The sequence below is a fragment of the Chenopodium quinoa genome, unplaced genomic scaffold (assembly GCF_001683475.1).
Source record: "Chenopodium quinoa cultivar QQ74 unplaced genomic scaffold, ASM168347v1, whole genome shotgun sequence".
NCBI classification, from domain to species: Eukaryota; Viridiplantae; Streptophyta; class Magnoliopsida; order Caryophyllales; family Amaranthaceae; genus Chenopodium; species Chenopodium quinoa.
The window spans coordinates 1,575,360-1,593,074 of NW_018744501.1; the positions used below are offsets into that span (position 1 = coordinate 1,575,360).

At 35.8% G+C, this 17,715-nt stretch overlaps 1 protein-coding gene across 1 annotated transcript; it reads left to right on the forward strand.

The window, feature by feature from the left end:
- The first annotated feature begins 250 nt into the window (after positions 1-250).
- LOC110697923 (ATP-dependent DNA helicase PIF1-like) lies at positions 251-1,672 on the forward strand. The gene has a single exon (XM_021875326.1). The coding sequence runs from the start codon at positions 251-253 to the stop codon at positions 1,670-1,672; it is 1,422 nt and encodes a 473-aa protein (XP_021731018.1).
- The last annotated feature ends 16,043 nt before the right edge of the window (positions 1,673-17,715 follow it).

Here is a 17,715-nt window from a genome sequence, read left to right on the forward strand (position 1 = left end):
CTTCAAATTCAACTTCCTCCTTGTTCAGTTTCATGGATTAGCTCTTTGCAATCATGGGTAAGCTTCTTCTTACGCTCTAATTGCTTTCTTTAAGTCTTTTGACCAATCTTGTATTGCTCTATTTATATGTAAATTTGCTGCATAATTTAGTATATTAGTACCCCATTTAATTAGCAAATTCATCAATCTTGTACTTATATTTCAATGATTTTTTCAACACCCAGAATTTAGAAAGTTTAGATTTTGAATCATGTTGCTGAAATTTTCAACTGGTGTGGTAACATTTGTTAGAAACTATTCCACACAAATTGGAACAAAATTTCCTATAAAGAAACCCCAATTTACCAATGTTAGAATACCCAGAATCTCTAAAGTCCCTAATGTGGAATGGACTGATGAGCAATTGCAAGTTTTTGAAGCTGTTAAGCGCCGCGAATCGGTTTTTGTTACTGGGTCTGCTGGCACTGGGAAAACCATGTTAGTTCAGGAATTGATTAAGACACTTAGGAAAATGTATGGAAAAAGGTATGTTTGTGTGACTGCCCCAACTGGTGTTGTGGCCTGTACTCTTGGGGGTCAGACCCTTCACTCATTTGCTGGTGTTGGCCTTGGTGAGGCAGATGCCGAGGCGTTGCTGCCTAGGGTTTATGGTAATAGGTGGGTTTGTAAGAGGTGGACGATGGTTAAAGCGTTGGTGATTGATGAAATCAGTATGGTAGAAGGGGAGTTTTTTGATAAGCTTGAATACATTGCTAGAAAAGTTCGGGGAATAGATAAGCCGTGGGGGGGTATTCAGCTAGTAGTCAGTGGCGATTTCTTGCAGCTGCCACCAGTGAATGTCGGTAAGAATTTTGATAATCGAAAGGTATTTGCTTTTGAAGCTGATTCATGGGATTGTTCATTTCAGTTACAAGTGGGTCTGAAAACAATTTTCAGGCAAACAGACCCTGAACTTATTAGGCTGCTTCAAGGTATTAGAAGAGGGGAGTTAGATGATGAAGGTCACGAGCTGCTTATGCAACGGCGTTGTTCTGAAGAGCCTGATGAGGCTGTTTTGAGATTATTTCCAAGAGTAGAAGATGTTAATCGAGTAAATGGTGCAAGATTGGAAGGTGTGGGAGAAGAAATTATTGTTTATGAAGCATATGATAGCGGCGAAAAAAATTGGATTGATCAATTGGATCGTGGATTAGCTCCCAAGACACTTCACCTTTGTAGAGGTGCTAGGGTGATACTAACAGTGAATTTAAATGTGAAGAAAAACTTGGTGAATGGTGCTACTGGTACAATCACAGGTTTCCGAAAGGCGATTAAAGGTGACATTGCGAATATATGTGCTGATAAGCTGTTGCCTACAGTGAATTTTGACTCTGGATGTGAGATGGAGATAGGTACTCGTACATGGGATCTAGTGATGGGAGATAAGAAGTGTGCTACAAGGATGCAGTTACCCCTTATGCTGGCATGGGCGATGAGTGTTCATAAGTCTCAAGGCATGACTGTGGACAGGCTTCACACTAATCTCTCGCGGGCTTTTGGTTTTGGAATGATTTATGTTGCTCTTTCCCGTTTAAGAACCTTGGATGGTCTTTCTTTCACTTCGGAAATTGACCCCAAAAAAATTAAGGCTCATCCTAAGGTTTTAGAGTATTATAACAAGCATTTTTTGTGAGATTGTGTGCAACTGCAGGGTTTTCTGACCTGCAGCGAGTAATTATGATGAAGTTGGTGGCTTGGTGCTGAAGATTGGCGAAGTAATATAGGTAGAGCAAGTGTGTATATTTATTGTGGTTTAGTTCTGAGATGTGTCTGCAAATTTTTCTTCTTTGATTGTAGGATTAGTCTATGGTTTAGAATTCATTTGTTGAACGCAAGAAAGCGAACAGAGACAACTTCTGGTTTATTAAAGTGTAGACAGGTGATATGAAAGTGTATTTTCCATCTATATTATCCGTCTCATCTTTATTTGCTCTTTTCTGGAAATTTGTTGTTATGAATTCATATTATCCTAGCTATCAATATATGGCTCCAATGAGGTTGACAAGAATGTCTAGGCTAGGCTTTGAATGTGGGCTGCGGGAGGTCAAAAGCCTGCTAGATGGGAGTACAGTTCCTAGGAAGAAGCATTTCCAGACACCTAAGAATATGAGCTTGGTTGTGCTAATGTGAAATCCTATTACTGAAGTGTGACACAATGTTGAAACAACTTGTTTAAAAGTTTGGTTATTGGTTTGATATTAGTGGGTTTTTTTTTTCCGACCTGTCGATTGCTTGTGGCCTTTCAAGAAGATTATCATGATGAGGAGAATTTAATATGACTACAGTTTTACAGTACTTTCTGACCTTGATCCTTCAAAGATAATGGCCTATCCCAAGGTTTTACATTATCATAAGAAATGTTTTGATGAAGTACTGTGCAAACTAGGTTTGCTAATTGATGTGAGATCCTACAGCCGCTTGAAATTTGTAAAGCAATTGTAAAGTTTGATCACTTTGATGTGCATTTAATAGCTATTGCGATATAATTGCAGATGTTTCTTCTCTATTTGTAAAATTAGTCTAAAATGTAGACATTTGCATTTTACATGGAAGTTTCTTTACCTTACATACGTTCCTTTCTTACACAACTTGGTTTATTCGTACACTAGATGTCTCTTAATTGTGTTTCAAACCTTTTTTTTTTTTTTTTGGTCTTTTCTAACATCTTCATTTTTTGGGAGCTCTTCTTCTTCTTATTATTATTATTGTTATTTTATTTTATTTTATTTTATTTTATTTTTATTTTTTATTTACTAGCACTTCAAGTTTTCAGAATAACTTTCATCCTAGCTACTAATACACGTACGAAATAGCTCACAAGATTTTGGTTAGTTTGGTCTTTGAATCAGTAGGGCATAACAGAGTTCAGAACCCTGCTTGCTTTATAGACCGTGAGAACTGAGAAGAGTCTAGTTGTTATCCTGCAAGTTTTCAAACATTAAGCTGTAAGTGTGTGGCTTGGTTTTGTTCATGTGAAATTTACTGCTGCAACAAGTTATTACCATGAGTTCATGTTGGGTTTACAGATGGTTTAATTTTGTAGTTATTAGTCTGATTTTTGTGCTGTTTTATTTTTATTCAATCTGTTGACTGCTTATGGGCCTTACCAATAGATGCTGGAGATATAAGGGAAGAAAAAACCCCTGCACTTTTGATACTATTGGCTAATATAGTTTCACAATTCTCAAATCTACAAACACGAATGTAGTTTTTCTTCTGTCCTGTGGCGCTGCAGGACAGTAGATTAGACTAAGTTAGCTGATGATAAACATCACTGATACATTAATATGGAGTATCATGATATGAGTTTTTTTAGCCCTTGTCACGAGAGATTGATACAATGTGATAATTAATGTCGGACAGATGACTGAGTATATATATATTCAAAGACAGATGAAATCCAGCACTTTCTCACTCACAGATCAGAAACATAAGATGGACACTTTTATTTGCTACTAGCTAGTCTCCCTCGTCTCTACGACTTAAGGATTACAGCTTCATTTATCCACGGTTTATGGTATATTATTGTTTTCAACGACATTCATTCAATACATTCATCCAAAGGTAGCGCAAACACCCTAAAAAGGGTCCGGATAAATGGCAATAATACGGGTCACAACATGGGTAAAATGGACCACAAGACTGGCCATTACCTATGCAAGCCATGGTGGGTTGAGGTTTCATAGAAACCAATAAAACAGCTAGTAAAACTAGCAAACTAACCACTTTCTTCATGATCTTAATTTGGCTTGATCGCCTAGCTCACTCGCTTGCTTAATTGCTTCTCCTTCGTTTTGAGGGTAATGGAAATTTGTTTTTGAGTAATGATGATGGTAAAGAGTAGAGAAGGCCACACTTTTATAACTGTGGTTCAATTTATGCTTTGCCATTTATCAATTCTATCATCAATTGTTAGTTGTTATGTGATTTACCTCGTTAGCAACTAGCATTCTCAGTATAATCACAAGCTCTAGTCAAACAAGTTCAGTTATATACTTGTACGTTGTACCTATTGAATATTAAGTAATGCAACTTTTCTGGACTTCTTCTCCCTTATCCTTGTACTCTGCAACATTGGAACTATATCAAGAGACTGTTCTTGGAACGACTGCCATTGCTGCTGCCATCCCTCATACCACTGTCTGTGCACCCAGACCATTAATTCGATGTCTTGTAGATTCAGATCCTCAGTAAGCAGTTAGCAGTCTCCAACTTGTGCAACCTTCACAAGCTTGGTTATCCAACACTTGGTCTCAGACTCTCAGCCATCTCTTTGTAATATACAAACAGCAACTGACTATAATTCTGCCATTACTCCTCAATCCTCGTAAAAGACTTGATTTTAAAGCAATCATTTTTTTAACTCGAAATATAAGTTGGTTTTATTTTATTTTATTTATTTATTTTACTTAACATAATTTAATCTTTAAACAATGGAAACTGACCATGCACCCAGCAACGCACTACTAGACGATTAAAAAAATTACATACAACTACGCAGCTAACACTACAACAATGAAGCCACCAAGATAACATTACATGCGGCGAAAATGCATATTTTACGTAAGTAGATTATACGACCATAAATACATTAATATTGAAGTATTATTGATCACATCTTGTGTCATGTCTTAAGCCTTTTTGTCGTCGGGGTAAAATCATGTTGTAGCAAGACTCCATTAAGTCTAATTCTTAATCTCTTTGGCTTGCTCGTTGCTACAGGTTCATCATCACCAAGCTTTTCATCTTTGACACATTGTTCTTGATTCGAACAACCTAATCCCCGGCTTATCATAACCTTTTCAAGCTCTTCTCTTGCATCTTTCTTATCATATTCATCCTTTTTATTACCAACATCATAAAATCCATTATGATCATCGCTTAATATATCAAGAACCCTAGCAAGCTCCCTATCTGAAAGTGATTTAATGCTGGACTTTCTCATAAGTAGCATTAGGAATATATACAAGTTACAAGTCAAACGTTCAGCCTACAATTAAGGCATTATACAAACTAAAGATATACATCACAATATATACTTAACTAACTTATGTACAATAAATCAAATATATGATAATTATATCATATATTCTAACACACCCCCGCAGTCGTAGCAGGAGGTTCACGAACGCTAAGACTGTCCCGAAAATCATCAAATAAAACCCGTGGAAGGCCCTTTGTGAAAATATCTGCAATCTGATAACGGGAGGGAACATGTAGAACCCGAACTTTGCCTTTAGCTACCTTTTCACGAACAAAATGAATGTCCATTTCTATATGGTTGGTGCGTTGATGTTGCACCGGATTACTCGAAAGATAAATGGCACTCACGTTGTCACAATATACCAGGGTTGCTTTAGTGATCGGACAATGTTGCTCTAGAAGTAAATTTCTGACCCAAAATGAATCAGAGACAACATTAGCAACTCTGCGGTACTCGGCCTCAACACTAGATAGAATTTGACAGAGTGGGTTGTCGTTTAGACGACCAAGAAATCAAGTTGTCACCAAGAAAAACACAATAACCGAGGTAGAACGTCGGGTGTCAGGACATCCTCCCCAATCAGCATCAGTATAGGAAATGAGCTTATCAAAAGAGGATTTATACAAGTGAAGACCATATGATAAAGTACCTTGCAGATAACGGATAATGCGCTTCAGAGTATTCATATGCTCATTTCGCGAATCATGCATGTGTAGGCATATATGCTGCACTGCATAGGAAATATCGGGTCTGGTGAAGGTGAGATACTGCAGAGCACCAGCCAAACTACGATGCTTGGTGGGATCCTTGTATGGAAAGTCATTCGAGGCACCTAGTTTCGGTTTAGTATCAACAGGAGTGTGACAAGGACTGCATTTAGACATGCCGGCCCTGTCAATAATATCCGCGACATACTGTTTCTAAGACAAAAACATACCACGAGCATCACGAGTCACGACAATCCCTAAGAAGAAACTTAGTGATCCCAGATCCTTCATAGAAATTCATTACCCAAAAGAACCATAAACTGCTTCCTGAGATTATCAGATGATGCTATAAGAATAATATCATCAACATATAACAGAATATAAGCAGAACCCAAACCCTGTCTGTAGATGAACAATGAGTTATCAGATTTACTGTGAGAAAAGGCAATGGTGGCAACAAAATCTGCAATCTGCTGATACCAAGCCCAAGGAGCCTGTTTGAGACCATATAGAGATTTTTTCAGTAAGCAAACATGATCGGGGCGACTTTTGTCGTGGAAACCCATGGGTTGATGCATATAGACTGTTTCATTGATGTATCCATGTAAGAAAGCATTCTTGACATCCAACTGATGGATAGGCCAAGATTTGGAAAGAGCAATGCTAAGAACAGTGCGAATAGTAGCCGGTTTTACAACCGGACTGAAAGTCTCATCACAATCAATACCTTGCCTCTGAGTTTTCCCATCACCTACAAGACGGGTTTTGTGCCTTTTAAAAGAACCATCAGAATGATGTTTATGTCGAAAAATCCACATGGACCTAATAATATTCACATTCGGAGGCCAGGGCACCAATTCCCATGTATTATTAGCAATAAGAGCATTATATCTAACATTTCACTTTTCCAATTTGGGTCACGAATAGCACTAACAGGGTCCTTGGGTATAGGAGATATGTTAGGAGTAGTCATAGTGTTCAAATTGTGAAAGTACTTAAATTTTGGTTTATATATGCCATTTTTTGCTCGAGTGACCATAGTGTGGGAATTAGGAGTAGGCTAGCCGGTTGATGTGGGTGGGTTGTGAGGTGTAGGGTTATGTGGGCTTGAGGAGAGAGGCGGCTCAGTTTGTACTGTGGGAGAAAGGATGCGGGTTTGAGGGATTGTAAGGGTGGGTGAGTGAGATGGGCCAGGAGAGGAGAGAAGCCCATCTGGCGAAGAGGTGCCCAACCCAGCGCTCGCTGGGTTTGCAGCGGGTGGATCAGAAGCTGCGTTGGGCTGTGCATTCCGAAGCCCAGCACCCGCTAGTTGAGTGGCCTGGGGAGCAGTAACATGGGGCTGCTCGATGTGGGTAGGAGTTGAAGTGCTATTTGGGGAGTGCAAATGGTAAAAAAGTGGATTATAATCCAAGAAATTGTAATCATCTTTGTGAGGAGTGAAGTTTAGAGAAAGGAAATTCAGTTTCAAAAAATTTCACATGACGATAAATTTATACTTTTCCATTTGACATATTATAGCACTTAGACCCACGATGGTTCGGAGCGGGACCAAGATAGACACAAGAAGTGGATCTTTCTTGCAATTTATAGATAGAAGTGGAACGGAAAAGAGGAAAACATAAGCAACCAAAGGCGCGTAGATTTGAATAGATGGGATCGCATTGGTATAGAATTTGAGTCGGAGACTTGAATCCTAGAACTTTGGTTGGAAGTATGTTTAAGAGATAGGTGGCCATTTCTAAGGCATGATGCCAAAATGAGAGAGGTAAGGAAGCATGTGCAAGTAAGGTCTGAATGATGTTATTTATAGACTTGATATGTCGTTCAACTTTACCATTTTGAGGGGAAGTATGAGGACATGAGGGATGGAACAACATACCATGATGGTAAAAAAAATTCCTTAAAAGTACCATTAATATACTCAGTGCCGTTGTCACATTGAAAGGTCTTAATGTTATGTTCAAATTGTGTTTGGACAAGAGAATGAAAAGATTTGAACAAGTGTTTAACTTGGGATTTCTTTGAAATTGGAAAAGTCCATAAAAAATTGCTTTAATCATCACGAAATAAGACATAATAGCAATGACTAGAAGAACTAACAATTGGAGAAGTCCAAAGATTACTATGAGTTATATCAAAAGGAAGAATAGTGTGCGACACAAAATAATAAAATGGTAGTTTTGAATGTTTCCCTATAGGACAAGAAGAACAATAAGTTTTACAAGCCTTATCACAATCAATAAACTTGTTACCACTTAGAAATCTAAGAACCGCCGCACTTGGATGTCCTAAGCGATTGTGCCAAAGATCTGAAGAGATAGCAGTGAGTGCAGAATGATTGATTGGAGAAGTGGCTTGAGAGTTTGAGAAAAGTGGGTAGAGGTCACCAACACTGTCACATCTCAGAAGTTTGATTCCCGTCTGTAAATCATTCACAGAAAATCCAAATGGATCAAATTAAATGGAAACCTTATTGTCAGTTGTGAATTTACGAACAGAAATCAAGTTTTTAATCAATTTAGGAGCATGCAACACATTGTTTAAGGTAAAGGGTGGGTATGGGGTAGGAAAAGTAGTACTACCGTGACCAATAATTGGAATTAAACGACCACTACTGACAACAATGGTATTATTTTTGCTCGAATTAACATTAGAAGAAAGAATACCTTATTTCGTAGTCATATGAGATGTAGCGCCGGTGTCCATATAATAATTCCCATCCGGTTGAGAAAAGGAGAGAGCATGCATAGCCGCCTCAACATCCGTCAGAGTGTAACTCATAGGGGGAGCCATAGCATTGTAAGCTTGTGGACGAGAACCAAGAGTACCCGACCCAACAGGTCGTGGAGTCGAGGTAGGAGCAGTAGGCTGAGGAGTCCATGAGGAATTAGGATATGGACAAGGAGGCCATGGAGCCCAAGGACCATAAGGTTGCTGTTGCCAATAATTGGGCCCAGAAGAAGAGCCAGATTGGTGTGGGGCCGAGACTCCTCCATTTTGACGCCCTTTCCCAGAATTTTTAGAGTTAGAAGATTTCTTCTGCTTTGTACTCTTGGAGCTCTGGCGAGAAGAAGAGGAGCTGCTATTGTTGTCGGCGCCGTTTGTACCCCCGGTTGTTGTAACTAGAGCGGCCTGAGATCGGTTTCCACCTTCCTTAGCCAATCGATTTTTGATAGTTCGTTCAGCTAGTTTTAGGCGAGGTCGACAACTCTCAAATGAAGGAAGCGGTTCTTAATTTTGAATAAAATCTACCGTCCCGGAGTATGCTTCAGGAAGCCCACCCGTCAATTTGAGAACCAAGCAGCTGTTAGGAACCGGAGCATCTACATCAGCAACATCTATTCGAAACATCTATTCGAGACATGCCCAAGCCCCTTGGGCGGTGTCGTCTTTGAGAAGAAGGTCAGTGGAAATAGTCCCATAAATCCACTGTAAAACCACAGCGTCAAGGTGTTTCCACAACGCTGGATCAGCAGCTTTGGACGCGGTATATGCGGCTAATTCCGTAGGAGAAATGATGTGGTGGTGGAGATCATGAACCCTAACCAAAACTTTGAATAAAGCAGCCCAAGAATGATATATCCCATGGTCAGCGTCCAATGTCACGGGGATAAGAGATTTGACATTGGTAATTGTCAACGCGGGATGAAATTTAGGAGAGTCGGACATAGTGAGTAGCAGAAGAAGGAGAAGAAGAATGAGCAATTGGTAGGGAAAGGAAGCGTAGGTCGAAACCCAATCTGATACCATGAAAGTGATTTAATGCTTGACTTTCTCATTAGCAGCATTAGGAATATATACAAGTTACAGGTCAAACGTTCAGCCTACAATTAAGGCATTATACAAGCTAAAGATATACATCACAATATATACTTAATTAACTTAGAGATATGAACAATAAATCAAATATATGATAATTATATCATATATTCTAACACTATCCAACTCCTCTTTCTCTTCCTCTAAAGGAAAAAAATCATAATCATACCGATTTATTTTTATTAGGTTTGCCTTACAAGATTCCTCCCAAACACTTTCGGTATCATCCACAACCAATGTAGCTTCTCGACATGATAACACCACATCCAACATCTTTTGCTTCGCCTTCACACAATCTTCCCTAGAGATCACCCACAAAAACTTCCCCAATCCACAGAGCTTTTCAACCACTTTATGAGCATACTCACGTTTTCCCATGGTGCATAATATCGACAAATCAAACATAGTACTAACTTTCTCAAGGAACTCATGTACACCGGGCCTTAACTTTGCAACAAACTCATTGCCATTCGAAAGCTGAAACTCAGAAATATCATCATACATCATGGCTCTTATGTTTTGTCTATGCTGACATGATTTCTTGATCTTTCTTGCATGAATTAGGGTATGGTCCAAATCAAGAACTAAGTGAAGCTTCTTGCGGTTTAACAAGACTTGCGTATTATCATTTTGAATTTGTGTAACTTCATCAAGATTAAGGGCTAAGTTGGGATGGATGTATCGGAAGGGTAACTTGATAGGATCGCCGCAATCGATGATTCTTGTGTTACACCATGATGTCCGTGAACAAATGTTATCCATGAACGATGGATGAGAGCATTCCAAGATTTTCTTGTACAACTCTAATATTTCTTTCATTACTCTAAAACTTTTTTTTGACCCTCTTTAATCTTTGTTCTAATAGTTCAAGAGTAGAGATGACAATAGATCGGATTCAGATCGGGTGGAGCTTCACCCGCATCCATCCATCATCCCAATCACTTCATCCACATCCATCCATCATCTGCTTCACCCATCATCCGCAGATGAAACGGGTGGATCGAGTGACTAATGGATGAACAATTTATAGGAAAAAAAAATTTCACATAAAATTTAATTTATGGTTATTTCTACCATAAATTATTATAATTTGTTAAATAAAAAGGAAGCACTTACAATATATTCTTTGAAAAAATTAATTTGCAACAATAAAGTATTTTTACTGTATATTTAATTTTTTTTTTTATAATTAAAATTCTTAGATTAAAAATCTTTATATATGTTCAATGAGTGGGTGGGTGGATGGTTAGCGGGTGAAAAAATCATCATCCACATATCCACATCCGATCCGATCCATCATCTACTTCATCCGTCACCCGCTTTTCATCCATTTATTTCGGGTTTTTGTCCATTTATTTTAAGCGGGTAGATCGGGTTAGCGGATATCCATCTAATATTGCCATCCCTATTCAAGAGTTGCGCATTACTTTTTTTTTTTTTATTGTGTTTGTAAACAATCCGTATTTTATGAATTTATCACCTTGGAAACACTAAGAAAACCCTTGTTCAATTCTCCGAACTTGAGCTTGATCGTTAGGCGCAATTGAGCATGAGGTTGCCTTATTATATAATTCCTTGAGAAACACGCTAGCGACTCCAATTTCTTGGTCCGACCTATTCACTTTAATCTTTGTTTTAATCCTTGTTCTATTTTTTTTTTTAGAAAATTTATAGTAAAGCGGTTAATTGGATTACTTGAAACTTGCAAGTAAATTAACTAATAACTATATTGTTCACAAAAAAAAAAAAAAAAAAAAAAAAAAAAAAAACGGAGTATATCATATCCATTAGCTAGCCCTAAGGCTCTGGGAGAGTCTACTGTACATGACAAATACCGCTACGTACTATTAATGCTATGTACAATCATTATAATTAAATTATATATATAGGTAAATAAAAATAAAATAAAATAAAATAAAACACTTAGCCCCTTTTATTTTATTGGGAAATTCTCAATGGTGCTCTTAAGGTTTTTTTTATGTTATTCAATGGTAAACACTAAAATATTCAAATTATATTTGGTAATCTATAATTATTAAAACTAGTTCAGTGGTCACATTAATGACATTAATTCATAATTACAAGTCTAACCCCAATTAACTTAAGTCAAAATGATATTGTTAGTTATTTTATTATCAATATATAATAAAATCAAACTACAAATCTCAGGATGTAGGAGAAAAGATGAAATGTAAGGACGATAGATTTTTCGATACAAGATATGCTTGTAAAAGCTCAATGCAAGTCGTCTAATAAAAAGGAAGGTGATAACTATGTATTTACATTATTTAACAAAGTGTATTTTTTTTTTTTTATTGAATTATGATTTTTAGACTTACACATTGTTTATGTAGGTTAAATAATACCAAATAGGTGATACTTTGTCAAAAATTTTCAAACAAAATAACGAAGTACCAGATATATACAAGTTATATTTGGATTTTTATCTCTGGAAGAACGTACAATCTGTGATGGCATTGCTAAATAGAAGTATAATACTAACACTTGTTATGCACACGCGTCAAATATTGCAGAAGTTAGTGATTTTAAATGTATTTATTCCGGAAAGTGGTTAAAAAGCACGGTAAATAACTTCAAGTCTATTTTTAAATCTATTTTATTAAAGAATATAATTTAATAATCTCAAATACGAGTGATTTAATTCTAATAATCCCATCTAAGGTCTATTTTTTTAATAATCCTAACTACGGAGTATCTAAGTATTGTTAGCACAATTGTGTGCATAATGGTATTTAGAGTAATTTGTCCATTTTACTCCGTATATCTAACCTCTTTCTCAAAGTGCATTCCAGGCCACAAGGCTATATTTTGCAAATAAAAGAAACAGATTGAGAAAGTATTTCCTAACATTGAATATAGGTGAAGTATGATCAACATAATCTTATTACACTGTTACAATGTTACCTAAGATTCCAATGGTAATCATAAAATATTTTTTAGTTAAAAAATAAACAACTATACGGAATGCCAACACGTATTCAACATAACAGGACACAAACAGAATCATATACGAAGTATAAGCTAGTAAGCTATTCTGAACTACAGTACTACTCCATGCAACGTACTCCATTATGTGCCTAACGAACCAAGTTTGGAGTTGGTGGAGAATTTACCTTGTGACTTTGAAGTCACAAGTTCGAGCCCCACCAACTACATTTGCAACACGGGTCATTCAAATCGCGCGCAAGGATCTCTCTTTATTCTTGGGCACCATTTTTAATTAACCAACAGTTTAACCTAGCCATCGGTAACAAAACATTTATTTATCCTTCGTGTCCATTTCGTTTACCCAGCGTTAAGTATTTCCTTTTGTTGATCTTCAACTTAGCAAATTAGTCTCATTTTAATCATATTTTGGGCAAAGAAACTCTAAATCACAATGTAAATTAGAAGAAATTGCACATGGTTTATTGAGAGATTTGGAGAAGACAACAATGGAGGATAGTTAAATTATAATGAGGCCCAACCATTTTTAACATGGGCAAAGGAAAGAAGAGAGGAAACTAGAGTTTTGGACGGAAAATTTTCCACCAAAAAGAGGGAGAGGCGCAACAAATATGCCAATAATCAAACATAGATCTAAGTATTTTACAATACTATTTGATGTTAGGTTAAAGGATGTTTGTTTTAGTATTATGTAATTGATTATTTATTTATTTTTTTTTTTTTTTGGGAGGAAATTGATATGATGCATTAATATCCTTTAGGTACAGTTTATCCAATGAAAGCCCCTTAAAATTAACAATGGAGCTAAGGGTTTAGGAGAGAGGAGACTTGTATTTCCATATTTTGATTTTGTCTAATATATCATTAAACACTTGATTTCAAAGGTTATTTACTTCAAATCTTTATTCAAGTTATATATATATATATATATATATATATATATATATATATATATATATATATATATATATATATATATATATATATATATATATATATATATATATAAATTCATACTCTTTAATTTTTAAAATATTTATTTTTCCAATGGTTTTTTTGGGAAATTAAGTTTTTTATTAACCTATTTTGCATATCTTTGTAGAATAAATTATAACCTTACCCATCCCTATCAAGATAATATAAATTCTCTTATACATTTGAAACACATAATATTAAGGTTTTTTTTTTTTTTTTGAAACCACATAATATTAATATAATTTAATGTAACATTCCATGTTTTATTTTATCAATTTTGTTCAAGATTTTTTTAAACAATTTTTAGTTTTTATGCTATAGTTTAATTTATCAAAAGAAAATGTAGAGTAATTAAAATGACCGTGTATGACATGAAACTTAACCTAGTATAATACGAGTATATAAACACAGTGGACACAAAAGGTTGATAACATAGGGGACGACACTATGTAGAGAAAAATTCTAAAATAATTGTTTTTTTTTTAAACATATATCACGTGTATTTATAACCATGTGCCGACTCACCACTCATTGGCTAGGACCATGAGTACCACAACGGGTCCAAATTCTCTATCCCACTTTTGTGTCCCATTTCATGTACCACTCAATTTTATTGGTACACATCATTTTAACTACTAATTTTCTTGTTTTAATTTTTATATTAATTATACTAATAGAAAATTAAAGTTAGATATAATTTACATAATTTATTTTCTAGTCCTTATCTTTTTTTTTATTATTATCTTTTTTATTTTTTTATGTATACAATTATGTTTAATTCAACATTATTAATTTTTTTTCTTTTATACTACCTCCTTAACTTTACAACAACCCTTATTTTTTTTTTAAATACATACCTCAATCCATTCTTTCTCTAAATACATCCATAGTTCCAATCTATAAATATCAAAGCACCAACATTTCAATTTAATTGATACTCCACGAGAAGTAATTTTGTTATGTTGTCATATCCAACTTTACCAACTCAATGATATAATTTGATTGTACAAGGGTTGTGGAAATTGTTGTGAATGAATCCAGTGGCTCCATCGAATAGTGAGAGCATTGCTTATAAGAAGCTACCATCAGAATTTTAGGTAGAAAGATTATGTTAAATTTGTGAAATAAAAAATAAAAAATAACGGAGTTGAATTAAAAGTAATTGTATACAAGAAAAAAAAAAGAAAAGAAAAGAGAGATAAGGACTAGAATTTTAATTAAATTCTATTAAGTGTTATTTTCCAATAATATAATTAACATAAAAGTTGAATCAAGAAAATTGATAATAATTAAAATGATGTGCACCAATAAAATTGAGTGGTACATGAAATGAGACACAAAAGTGGGATAGAGGATTCGGACCCGTACCACAACAATGCTGGACCAATTAGCCTGCCTTAATTTTGTCCTTACATGTTACACCCATTACAAAAATACAAAGTTTACCCAAAATAGAGATCTATAGACCCTCCCCATATATAGCATCATTTTGTTATTACTTGATTATTAACAGTAGTAACTTCTACGTATCCTTTCTCACTTTATTTCGTAACAATGCATATAATATTACCTTCGTTTCAAGTTATTTGCAATAATTAGATATTTTTTACTCGTATGTAAATAATTTGAAACGGATATAATAGAAGAAAACAGACTAAAATGGGCAGGAAGGAACAATAAAGGGATATACAACGAACATTATATCAACTTTCTACAATTTTTTCGCTTTCTTAGTCTCTAACTCTTAGCATTGTAGGCTAATTAGCTTAGATTTAATGTAGATTAGCGATAATATTACTATGTTTTGATATTATTGGATCAATTAGTAACATCCGAATGTGATTATTAGTCATGGACATTACCTTTCCTCCTTTGATTTGATTTCAATCGTCAATCTATCTGTTCTGTAAAAGGTTTCCTACATATATTTCATGTTCTAATCTTGAATAATCATTTGCTTTTGTCTATAAAGTTCTTGTTCTTTTTGGTATTCGTACATTGTTTATACACTGACAAGGCCTCTAATTCAAAGGCCGGTAGATTTTAAGGGCATACCCCTAAGGTATTCATTCTTGCTTTTAAGGGTTTCATTGACTTGCATTGTTTGCAATTTTGCACCAGTAGCATTTTACCTATGATCATGACTATTGAGCAAACAAATAGGGACGGAGAAAATAGTAAGACTAGCTAGTAAAAATGACAATCTAAGTTTAATAAGAAGTCCAAATCATTTATTAAAGGGGACCAGACATTCAATTTCTTTTGCCTTCCTCTCGTTATTTTCTTTTCACTCTTCATGTTATAAACGAAACTGCAAGAACAAAACTAATAAGAACAATGTTACCGGGAATAAGACTGAGTCACGGACTATGTCGCTCTCTTTAGAACATTCACGGTACTACCTCTAATTTATGCAAGCAGATCGAACCACAACCGGATGTCCCTCAGGATAAAACAACCTCTCAAGAGTATAATGTACCGATGGATTTGCACTGAACCACCGGGCAACCAAACACCAAAGCTAAAGAAAAACTGCTCGATCGATTTTTTTTTTAAAGAGAAGAGAGAAGAATTTTTTATTTTTTTTTTATTTTTTATTTTTTATGTATAAAATCGGTGAGCAAAGTGTTCTTTTATAGCCGAAAAACTGAACGTTGCTATTAAGCCGTTTAATCCCTAATTAAAACGAGCAGAAAACGGTTAATATAATAATGGGCAGAAACAGTTACCATAAAATCAGTCAAAAATTAATTAACATAAGTAATGGGAATTAAAACTGTAGTGGGTTTGAAATAGTCAAAACCAGAATAAATCAAGGCATTAATTACATAACTAAACCTTGTTAAAAAAATTTAAAATATGTTTTGATCATCCGACCCGACCCAACCCGGCCTGGCCCGGTTCGGTTCGGCGTGCTCGTGTTGGATTGGCTCGGTATGTAAGTCTTCCTTCTCCACAAAATGTGGGTAGCCCTTAGGCCACACCCAAGTATACCACACATTACATTATAAAGAAGGAAAACCTTTCATTTCCCACCATTGTGGGACTTTGTGATTTTTCACAAAATTCACACCCAAAACACACTTTTTTTCAACAAACCCCCACTTGAATTTTTTAAAAACATTTTCGAGCAGAATCCTTACATATATAGGTTGTGCATAAATAGAAGTGTATTTCAACTTGAACTTCTGCGTAGTGAATACGATTCAGATTTAACAAGGGTAACTCGAAGTTTTGAACCTTATCTCTGACAGCGTACCACACACGCCCTACTCTTGGTGTTGTTATAAACCTGTGCTATTACGGCCATGCACCTCTATCCCAGTATAGTGAACGCTCTAGAAATGCTGCCACACAATTCAAAGGAAGCGGCCTAACTTCCACATTCACATAGGTGAATCTATCAAGAGTACTCCTGTAGCTAGGTACTCCACTCCAAATAGAGTTTTGATTTCATTAAGAGTTCATATTAACTCATCCTTGATCGCTTCAGGAATTTATGTCTTTTGAACATAATCAACTCATATCACTCCATAACTTGTTATTACCCATTGAACCTATTTCTTGGGATCTCCAGTCTATAGGTTGGGTTACCATTATGTGTGACTCATTTTAATGGCAATAGTCCCATTTTCTTAGAAGAATAATGGACTTTCTCTCTAGCTAACCCTTTCGTCAAAGGATCAACCAAGTTATTCTCAGTGCGTACATGATCCACTCTAAAAGCTCCGATTGAGAGATATTCTCTCACAATGCTGTGCTTACGACGTATTTGTCGCCTTTTGTCGTTGTGATAACGTTTCCGAACTTTTGCAATAGTCGCGGTACTATCGCAATGAATCAAGACAACCGGTAAAGGTTTTTCCCATAAGGGAATCTCACCTAGCAGGTCTCTTAACCAACCTACTTCTTCACTAGCTGTAGCTAGTGCTATCATCTCTGACTCCATGGTGGACTGAGCCAAAATAGTCTGTTTCTTAAACTTCCAAGATACAACTCCACCGGCTAGCGAAAAAATATATCCACTAGTAGCCTTAGAGTCATCTGATAAGGTGTTCCAGTCAACATCACTATAGCCTTCTAGAACAGCTGAAAACCTTTCATAACGTAACCCTAGGTACATGGTCCTCTTAAGGTATCTCATGACCCTTTCAATAGCATGCCAATGCTCATTACCAGGACAACTAGTAAACCTGCCCAATAATCCCACGACATAGGCAATGT

Bases quoted from the DNA above. Each gene is read 5' to 3' on its own strand.
- LOC110697923 (XM_021875326.1), top strand. From the start codon at position 251: ATGTTGCTGAAATTTTCAACTGGTGTGGTAACATTTGTTAGAAACTAT.